Genomic DNA, 11,448 nt, shown 5'->3' on the forward strand with positions numbered 1-11,448 from the left:
AGGAATTCCTCGTTCTTCCTTTGTTCTAAGACGTAATAAATTGCTGGAGGAAAAATATGAAAATAACTCAATGTTTTCTTAACTCAAAAAAGGTATACGCGAAAACATATAATTGATGAAATATTTCAAAATATTATAAAATGGAATGTAGAAAATTAAGTCCACCGTTTTTGCAATACGCTTTATATTGATAAATATTTTACATTTCAATAAAAGTTAGTTAAAATTCAATTCAAATTCATGTAAAGGTTTCATGTAAGATTAGCAAAAGCTTAGCCATCATTTCTTCGGCCGCCATTTATTCGACCATATGGTGCTAACTATCGATACTCTTCGACTTCACATTTTACTGCAATCTTTCTCGCATGTCAAACTGCTCCTGATAAATCAAAAGTAAAACAATTGATCGTTCGTAATATAAGACATTTACACCTAAAAAATTACATCTACACTTGACGATGACGATACACTTTGTTTTACATATGATTACAATCAAAAGCTGCTAAACAGCTGAAAGTGAAAAAAATGTTAAATAAGCTTCAAAACTGTAATAAAATGTAAGAAATGTAGTCTTTAAGTAAAAAAAGTTTAAAATAACACATAAAACAAACTATAATAAAAATAACAAATAAAACAAATTCAATCAAATTCAAGACAAAAACTACAAGTTTTGTAAAACTACCATCTGTCAAGAGTTTGCGTTAACCAGCGTTTGATGCGCCATTCGACATTTGCTTCATATCCACCTTTCTCATGCTTTCAAAGTGTGACTGTTAAATTGATAAAAAATTTATTTAAAAGCTATTCACTTAATTGTCACCAAAAAAATTGTACTTAGTGTCGATGATGACTGGAACTTTGAACTTTCCAAATAAAGGTTTAGTTTTATACATGTCATTCCACATTTATTTTTTTCAGTTCATCATCAACATCATTATTATCAAAAACTTGACTAGTTTCTAAAAAATAATTTGCCACATTATGTAAATGAAAATAACTTCCAGTTGAATAAGTTGCCATATCTAAATTATTTATCGGGCTTTTTAATTCATTTAAATCATTTTATTAATAAATTCAATTAAAATAAAAGTTACATTTCAAAAAGTCATAAAATAACAAATCATTATTTAAAAAACCCGAAAAACCTACACACATTTGGAGTACATATGTTTCTCAATATTTCTTGTGATAGCCTAAATTAAAAAAGTTTGGTTACATAAATACTTAAAATGGGTAGGCATGTTCAATAAGCCACTACCAAGTTAAAGTCAACACTTGGCTCACTTTGGGAAATGTACTATTTATATTCAATAAAATTATTTGCAATTTAAAAAATTTTAAAACTTAGTCATTATTTTGGGAAAAATAAAACCAATTACATTTTCATGGTTCCATTTAAGTATTGCGAAATAGGACAGAACCTCGCTTAAAATGTTATTTTCGCGTCTTAAATTTGTATAATAACAACAAGTTTGCCATTTTTAAATGTGTTTGGAAAAGGATACTTTTTGCGATGTTTTATAATATAAAATAATAATTAAAATCTAATACGGATAAAGTATTTATATTAGCCATATATTTTGCTTTTGTATTTATGGTATTATCATATTATATTATCTTACACAACAAGTATATAAAAAATCTTTTTCAGACTGAATTTAAATATTAAAAAATGAATGCAAAATGTGGATCTGGGAAACCAACAAGAAAAAGAACGCATAATATTATAACTAGACATGAAAGTGAAAGATATGCTGGGCAACCAAACGAACTACCTGTTAGTGACCTTCCAACATATAAACAGACTATTCAATATGCTTATAAGGTCGAAAAAGAAATGATTACAACTAAAAAAATTGATTCTCCTGCCATAGTTTTAAAAGTAAGTGAAGAAATTTTAAAAATTTGGAAAAAAGTGAATCCAAATCTTCCACTTATGAAGGAAAAACCTCTAAGAAATAAGTTACAAAGAACATTTCAAAAAGTAATTGCAGCTGAACGATCTAAAGCTTCAAAACATAAAAACAGTGTTCGTTGGTTGGAAAATAACCTTTTAAAGTTGTTTGATATATCAACATGCAGATGTGAACTTCCTCTTTTAAATTGCGATGACAGGTTTGAAGTTACATTTTCAAAAAACCACAATATTAAACAATATGTTTGTTCACACAAATTTGTGACTAAACTGTCAACAAATTTTACAGCTGTAAAGTTTTTTTATTTCTTCTCAAATTATGGCATTATATTTTATTATACATATTACCCTTTAGAAATGTTCGATGCAAGGGTTGCACTAACAAGCACTATGTATGTCTCTGTGAAGAAAGCAAACAGGTGACTTTTTTTTTTTGTATAATTATTTTTTATGCTTTTTATTATTTAAATACTTTCTCTAAGCTATAAAATTTTTTTTTTTAACTTAAGGTTCCAGTTCTAGAACGAGAGTATTTAAAGGATCAAAAAGTTAAGCGAGGGCCCTTTGGAACTTGGCAGATAGGCCAAATTGATAAGAAAGAGACAGCCAAGATCGCAAGAAAAAAAAGTAAGGAGAAAATTTATTTAACAAGTGACATGGCACTTCATTCAGATAATGATTGTATCAGTGAAACTTATGATGTAGAAATAGATAATAATGATGATTATAAAAATCAAAACCATGAGTTTTTTGCAAAAACACTGTGTAAAAAAAATTACACAGATTTAACTAACATTGCCAAAGCTGCTATCAGGTTCGAAGTTAGTGACGCTGCAACATCTGCCATAGCAACTGCTACCTTGATAGACTATCAAATTATAACTCAAAATGACAGATCACAAATTATCACTGAAAAAAAGATATTTGATACTAAAAAGCGTGTTTCAACCATGATTAGTGAAAAACATAGTTCAGAAGTTTTTCATTTAAAAGTCATTGGAGTAGATAGTAAAAAAGACAAAAATACATTAGCACATATATTAGGATATGATCAATATGCAGAACCTATTATTAAAAGAACAGTAAAAGATGAACATCACTTAACTTTTATTGCAGAAAGTGGACCTTTTTCTAAGAAATATTTAACTCATATTGAAATAAAAAATGGAACAGGAATTACAATGGCAACTGAGACTCTAAAAATACTCAAAAAATACAACAGCATTAGTAGTTTGGAAGCCATTGTTCTTGATAATACTTCTGCTAATACTGGTGCAGATAATGGCTTAGTTGTGACATTAGAAAAGCTTTTAAACCGACGAATCCATTTAATAGGATGTGTACTTCACCAAAATGAGTTACCACTTCGCCATGTCATAGCTGAAGTAGATGGTAAAACTAACGATCCAAAGAAATATAAGGGCCCTATTGGTCAAAAAGCTTCTGCAAGTGATTTGCATGATTTACCAATAATTGATTTTGTTCCAATTCATTCAGAGATTGATTCCTATGTAAGCTCTAATATTTTATCTGATCTTAGTACAGATCAACGTAAACTTTACGAGTACTGTATTGGAATATCTAAAGGCTTTATATCTCCAAAATATTCAATAAAAAAACCAGGACCTGTTTACCATGCCAGATGGTTAACTCTAGCTTTAAGAATAATGATGGTTTATGCAAGATCGAAGAATCCTACAGATGAGTTGTGTACAATTACAAAGTATATAGTCCAAGTATATTGCCCCATGTGGTTTGCCCATAAAAGGTCTGGACTTTATAAAGATGTTCCTAGACTTCTTCATAAGACAATAGAGCTTGTTAAAAATCAGGCAGATAATATACAGCAAATTGTTTTTCAAAATCTTCAAGGAAACTCTTATTGCTGTCTTCAAGAAAACTTTTTATATTCTATGTTGCAAGATGATGAAAAAGATATAAGGGCTCAAGCTATTAAGCAAGTTTTGCACATAAGGCAATTAAGAGAAGTAAGTCCTGAAGTCAAACCAAAAATCAAAGCAAAATTAATTATGCCTATTAACTTTAACGCTTATACATGGAGTAGTTTAGTTGATGTTTCTTTAATTGAGGTTGAACCTCCAACTTCTATCCTAATTCCATCATTTGAATTAGAGAACGCTTTGCAGACTTCTAAAAAACCTATTCTTACAGATTTACCCAACAATTCACAGTCAGTGGAAAGGTCCGTGAAGCTAGTATCAGAGGCATCAAAGATAGTTTATGGTCAAGTAAAGAGACATAATTTTATTCTAACTAAAAACCAAAGCAGAGCAGAAAATAAATGTAATTTATCTAAAACTGATTACTTTATACCTTTTTCATGAGAAAATGTTTTTTTTTTCAATTTAATTTAGATCACATACCAAAGTCAGAGGGCATCCTTGACTTGACTACTGTCAAGAATAATTTTTTTAAAAATAGCAAACCTCTCTTAAACTTAACTTTGAAATCACCCCTGTGCAAAAAAACATGTTGAACGCAGTAATTTCAGAAATAAGCGGGGGCTAAGGCAGCCAGAAACAAAATTTAAATAAAAAAATAAAGTTTTAAGGAGGGGGGGGGGGACTCTTGCCCCTCAGCCCTCTGTTTCTATCTCAGTGTTTAAGATTATGTGGTGAATATTCATTCCATAATATTCAAATATTCTAATGGAATGAATATTTGTATCAAAGTTTGTACTGAAGTATAATAAATATTAAAAATGCCATAAAAATGAATAATTCATTGAAAACAAGAGAATACTTAAAAACTTTAAAACTATTTCCCAAAATTGCTCTTTATCCAATAGGTCTTAAATTTTCAGGATTGTCTTAGAATAATATGTACAACAAATCCCAAAGTGAGCCAATATGATCTGAGAAAAAAAGTACATTTTGGTAGTGGCTTAATGTTCAACTATCTATTCAAATCTAAATATTTTTACATATAAAGGAAAAAGTCATTGTTTACATCCACGATTTCATGGCAAATTTTGAACATTTGTATTGCACTTAAAAATAAAAATAAATTATTTAGTACAATAAGTAAGCATTAACTATGAACTAACAATAATTAGAAAAAATTGTATTAAACTTTTATAAATGACTGGAATATACTATCTCTTTCGCTTATTTTCTATCTAAAGTATCTTATGATTACGTAGCTTTAATATAAAATCTAAATGGCAAAACAAAAAAATATTTAACAAAAAGTTTATTTCAATAAATATATATTTTAGATATAGTTTAAAATATAAATACATACAAATAAAATATAAATACATACACAAAAAACATAAATACATACAAATACACTGGTCAAAAACTTAAACCAGTGGTTTCAAAGAAAAATATTTAAAATGAAGAAAAACCTTTAACTAAAATCCCTGATAAAGCATTAACCAAAAAAATAAATTTCAAAACTCAAAATTTCAAAACAAATTAAGTCTAAACCTTAATCTGGCACTGAAAATATTACTATTGTATGTATGTAGGCAGGTATAGTAAACTATAAAAATGAGTATTATACTATAAAAAAATTATACCGTAATGAAAGAAAACCATTGTAAAATATAAAATATAAAAAAAAGTTTTTACAATCATCAAGAGTTCTGAGTTAAAGTTTTTAATGCACGCTTTGCACGACCACCATTTCTATCAGGAGCTTGCATCAGCCATCTTTTAATGCACTTCTCAACATCTGCATTACTAGCACCTTTTTCATGCTTTTGAACTGCAACTATTAAATTTAAAACAAGTTATATGTGATCCACTTAATTACCACAAATAAATAAATATTATTTTCCTTACTGTTGACTATGCCAGGAATTTTTTTTAACTTTCCGAATGCATGTTTTTTTTTATATTTATCCATCCAATTCATTTTTAGTGGTAGTTCATGACATACTAGTTGACTCATAACGTTGTATGTTATTGATTTCAAATTGCTCCCACCAATTACACCAAGCACCCTTGACTAATATAAAATTATAATATTTATATGATTACATATATATATATATATATATATATATATATATATATATATATATATATATATATATATATATATATATATATATATATATATATAAGAGCAGTTTACGTCTACACGAAATGTGAAAGTTTGCTATATTAGGTCTACATATAACTAAGGGCGACATATTTCGTGTAGACCTTAATTCAAGCATAATTTTTCTGACTAATTTTTTTTAGCTGATACTTTTTTCACAACCCGTGTGGTTTTCTTTGATAATTTATAGAGTTTCCATTTAACATTTTTGTTTTTTATTTAAAATTTCGCTAAAAATCAGTGTTTTATTATTAAGCATGTATATCGTACAAATCCGTAAAAGTGAAGATTAGGCCTACACGAATATTTTTAACAATTATTTATGTTATTTAAGTCTATATCAAAAATATAAAAACTGTTTAATAAAGACTTTTAGAATACTTATTTAAAAAATATTTTGTTTTGTCTTGAAAACGAGTGTTTATCGAAATAAACAAGATATACATTTTCTTACGCCAAAAAAAATTCAATTTGGCACGGAATCGAAGTTACGTCATTTTATAATTTAAAAGTAATGCGTAGATTTTTAAGTAATGAAAATCTTTTTTAAATTAGTTTTTTTAAACAATATTATGTTATATCAATGTAAACAATATTAGTTATACTAATTTAATAAATATCAAGGTTTCTATATAAATCTATCCACATCATCATAGTTTCTTTAAATTTTTACCGCGCTTCACAAGAAATGATGCTTGCAACGGACACTTCCTTGTATACGTACAAAACTGTGTTTAAGTTAACACCAATCTGTTATTTCTCAACAAACTAATGCAATAACTTCATCCAATGCTACATATTTGTTCTATTGTATTTCAATAGGAATATAAAGCTGCGATATCGATAATATTTTGCAATGATATCGCCTTAAACTGCATATAATATCGAATACTTCAAATTTGAGAATAGGCTACTAATATACATTCGATTAGATAGTCGAAATTTTTGATGAATGAAAAGTAATACATAAATAAAACATGATGAATAATAGATAAATTACAATAGGAATAAAAAATAAATATAGAATAAATATATTGAATATACTATATCAAAATAAATGCACAGTATGCAAAATGGTAAGAAGTATAAATTTATAAAATACGATATATGTATGCAAATCATAATGAATACATGATGTATATCGTCAATACAAATCAAATAAATATATATTACGAATATAAAACAATTAAAAAAAAAATGTTTAAAATTGGAGATTAGGTCTATACGGAACTAACAATATTTTACAGCGTGTCGCCTTAAACTGCATATATACTTTCGAGTACTTAAAAATGGAGATAAGGTCTACACGAGTTTTATACATTTTACAGCGTGTCGCCTTAAACTGCATATATACTTTTGAGTATCTAATATTGCAGATTAGGTCTACACGAAATCATTTGAACAACTTACATACTTTCAAGTAATTATTTGAAAGAAACAAAAGAAAAAGTATAAATAAAATACAATAAACGATAAATAAAGTGTAATAAATAAAGTATGATAAATACATATAACAAATGATAAATAAAGTAAATGATAAAAAAATATGATAAAAACTCAAAGAAAAATAGTATTATATAGGAGTATACAATAAATGTACCATATAAAAAAGTATATTTTTGTGAATTAAATTAGAAGCAAATAAATATACTATATGCTATATATTATAGACACAAGTTAAATAAAAAAGTATATTACGAACATAAAACAATTTAAAAAAAAAAAGTTTAAAATTGAAGATTAGGTCTACACGGAACTAACAATATTTTACAGCGTGTCGCCTTAAACTGCATATATACTTTCGAGTACTTAAAAACGGAGATAAGGTCTACACGAATTTTATACATTTTAAAGCGTGTCGCCTTAAACTGCATATATACTTTCGAGTATCTAATATTGCAGATTAGGTCTACACGAAATCAATTGAACAACTTATATATTTTCAAGTAATTATTCGAAAGAAATAAAAGATAAAGTATAAATAAAATACAATAAACAATATATAAAGTTAGGGTGGCCTTCGATTTTTTTCAAAAAAACGGGAAAATTGGCAAAAATACGGGATTTTTGCTAAAAATACGGGATATTGGCTAAAAAAAATTTATTGTAAATATATTGAAGCAAAAAGTAGTTTTTGATTTGTTTTTTAAAATGTTTTAAATTTTGTAGTTATTTTTAAAAAGTTCCTCATAATTTTCAGATATGATTTATTTCTTAATGAATGACAAAAGTGCGTTTAAGTAAAAAAAGTTTAGAATGCAATCTCAAGTACAACGTTATTGTGCTGCAAAAAATGTTTTTTTGTTTAATTCAAAATTTAATTTAATGGCTGAGAAACTCAATAATAACTGTGAGATATTTTTTCAAATAAATCAAGTTTTAAAAAATAAATTTACTTTTACTTTAAATATTTTTCTTTTGAAATAACATTATTAAGGAAGGAAACATTTTCCTTAATTAGATTATGAAAATGTAAGCATTTTAAGTTAGGTTTGTAATTAATTGTTGTCAATTAATCAATTGTCTAATATCAAGTCGATTTTTACATTTGATACTTTGATACAACATCAAAACTGTTCCTTGACTAATTTATTTGATGAAAACATTTTTTTAGTAAGACAAAAGAAGTTTAATTTATAAAACAAGATTTTGATTTAATATTTAAAAATAAAATGACAAATTTAGTTTTTCAAATAGAAATATTCGACGACATCATTATTTGCAAATTGTTTAAAAAAAAAACGTTAAAAGTTTCATTAAAAAATCAAAAGTGAAGTTTGTACTAAATAATTCAAAAATGCGGGACAAATGTGGTCAAATAAAGGACACGGGACATTTTGTAAAATTACGAGACTGTCCTGGCTAAATACTGTGAGGAAGCTAATTCTAAGTAAAACAAGATGTCGTTAATAAAAATAAAACCACCTATAGCCATTAATTAATATTTTACACAATAACGAATAAAAAATGAAAAGACGCCAACACCCGAAGCATTGGAACCAATATAAAAAGGGAGATACAAAACAGAAGAATAAGTTGGAGTAGGAATCAGAGAAGAATTAGTTGGATTTAGTCGGTAAATGAGAGTCAGTCAGTGGTCAGTCAGGAGTTAGTTAAGAGATACGAAAGGAGGGGATACAAGATTCAACTTCAAGAATTACGAAGAAAAGAGATGGTACAAAGTTTTAGGTTCTTCGGAATATAAGTAGACCGGAGAATTGATTTTATAAAAGGAGTTTAGAAGAATTAGTATTTATATAATGTTAAAGTGTAGAGATTTCAATAACGATTACGGTATATTAAAGAAAAAGGACTGTTATTATTAGAGTTAAAACAAAAGTTTGCACGTAAAGAAAAGTACGCGTGTTAACAAGAATAAGTCAGAATGCTACATAGAACCAGGAGGCTTCCCCATACCCCCACACATTTTTAACCCGAACCTCCTAACCTATGCGAAATACCAAAACCCCATCCCCATTCCCTGAAATATACCCATAAGTAAATTATAAAAAGCCCCACCTCACAATACTCCCAGATGGCCACCCTATATAATGTGTAATAAATAAAGTATAATAAATGCAAATATAATAAATGATAAATAAGTATAAGGAAAACTCAATTAAAAATCTAATATAGAAATATATAATAAATATACTATATATATAAGCAAGCATATTTTATGGATTAAGTTAGATGTAAATAAATATACCAAATGCTATATATTATAATTACTAATGAAATAAAGATATACAATCCGAATATAATACAATAAAAAAATAATGTTTAAAATTGGAGATTAGATCTACACGGAACTAACAATATTTTACAGCGTGTCGCCTAAAACTGCATATATACTTTCGAGTACTTAAAAATAGAGATAAGGTCTACACGAATTTTGTAAATTTTTACACGGTGTTGTCTTCAAAGGCATATACACTTTTGAGCAATTGAAATTGGAGATTAACGTCACACAATATAAATAAAATTTTAAAGCGACTCGTCCTTAAATTGCATATATATTTTGAGTGTTTTAAGTTGCAGATAAGGGCTACACCAAATGAGTTTGTAATATCCTACAGCGATAATCGAAATAATTTCTTAGCTGACTTTAAATAAGAAATGATAAAATCAATGTAAATTTAAAGAATCACGCATATTAACAAACGAAACAAAACTACATGAAAAACTCATCGAAAACAAAGACATTTTCATATGCTAGGTTTTATGTGGAAAACTGAATCAGAGCTAAGGCTAATCTGATTAGATAAATGGTGGATCCGAAATGTATTCAGACTTACTAGTTATATTCAAACAATGTCCTTAATTTCATTTTAAAAAGTTGTTCAGAATGGGATTATTAATGGATAGTGATTAAAATAAAACTTGCATTGGTTTTTATTTAAACAGTATAGCAATAAGTAACATAATGGTATAGCTAATATAATGGTATTAGAAATATGCTCACAATTTAAATTTTTGAAAACTTTTTACTGTTAATTATATTTATAATGATGATGGGATTTATTTAACTGTTCTATTTTTTAATGGTGTTCTAAAAATTTTCAAACTGTGAAACATTTTATAAAATTCCACTCTAAAGTAGCTAGCTACTTAAAAAAATAACTAATAAAAAAAATATCGTTGTTATTGTAAAGGAAGGAAACTTAATCATAATGAGATTTCAAAAAAAAAAAAACTTTATAAGAATGAAATTATCTTCTGAAGTTTTATTGAAACACTTTTGTAATAATTTGTTCCGATAAGATATTTATGTTCCAATTTTCATTATTAATCTGTATTTTTTTAGAAGAGTATAGTTTATTTTTTTAGTAGTAATCTGGGCACTGATGTACAATGATGCAATTAAAGATGATACTGAATTTCAGTAATGCAATTACAGATGACAAAGAAAAGGCTATTTCGTTAATTTATTATTATATACAAAAAATAGTGTGATTTCGGTGAACTATATAGAGAATGTCAAGTTATAAACGGCGTCTTTTTTTAAAAATAATATCCGTTTGCAAATATTATTTAATTTAAATTGGTACAAATATGTGCAGAAAGTGTTTTTAGACTCCAAATGTAGAAAGTCTATAACGAAACAAAATCCCGACAAATTTCAAACGAAAACTTTTCTTATAAGTCAAGTTAAAAAATCTATAATTTCCAATAAGAAAGGACAATTTATAATTTTCAAAAACAAGTGACGAGAATTACACAAAAGTATTCTTTAATGCGAAAAAAAAATTTTAAACTTAATCATGAAGATGTTGGTCAACCTGTTTCAGAAATTTGCAATACTTAGGGCGCAACTGTTGCACTTAGTATTCAATACATAAATGTTACTAAATATATATTGGAATTATACCTCGGTAAAAAATATTCTAGAGAAAAAAAGCGTTCTAGACAATTTAGTGAAGCATGGAAAACTTATTTTCAGAAATTATTTCATAAGGGAT

The 11,448-nt window shown here is 26.9% G+C and overlaps 1 protein-coding gene and 1 long non-coding RNA gene across 3 annotated transcripts; one reads left to right on the plus strand and one right to left on the minus strand.

Annotated features, from left to right (window-relative positions):
• The first annotated feature begins 1,478 nt into the window (after positions 1–1,478).
• LOC149894996 (uncharacterized) lies at positions 1,479–4,813 on the plus strand. Of its 2 annotated transcripts, none has more exons than XM_090074142.1 (3): positions 1,479–2,115; positions 2,271–2,334; positions 2,425–4,813. In XM_090074142.1, the coding sequence occupies exons 1-3, from the start codon at positions 1,673–1,675 to the stop codon at positions 4,258–4,260; spliced, it is 2,343 nt and encodes a 780-aa protein (XP_089930268.1). In that variant the 5' UTR covers positions 1,479–1,672; the 3' UTR covers positions 4,261–4,813. The 2 variants fall into 2 exon arrangements, with proteins under 2 accessions (XP_089930268.1, XP_089930276.1); XM_090074150.1 differs by having other exon boundaries at positions 1,757–1,882.
• A 495-nt stretch (positions 4,814–5,308) lies between these two features.
• LOC149894997 (uncharacterized) lies at positions 5,309–5,883 on the minus strand. The gene is made up of 2 exons (XR_016448097.1): positions 5,725–5,883; positions 5,309–5,653 (listed from the first exon to the last, which is right to left on the minus strand). It is a non-coding gene; the product is annotated as an uncharacterized LOC149894997 (long non-coding RNA).
• Between the last annotated feature and the right edge of the window lie 5,565 nt (positions 5,884–11,448).

The sequence above is a fragment of the Hydra viridissima genome, unplaced genomic scaffold (genome assembly GCF_058129835.1).
Source record: "Hydra viridissima isolate aposymbiotic clone 2 unplaced genomic scaffold, HvirCarnegie_v1 scaffold_1, whole genome shotgun sequence".
NCBI lineage: Eukaryota > Metazoa > Cnidaria > Hydrozoa > Anthoathecata > Hydridae > Hydra > Hydra viridissima.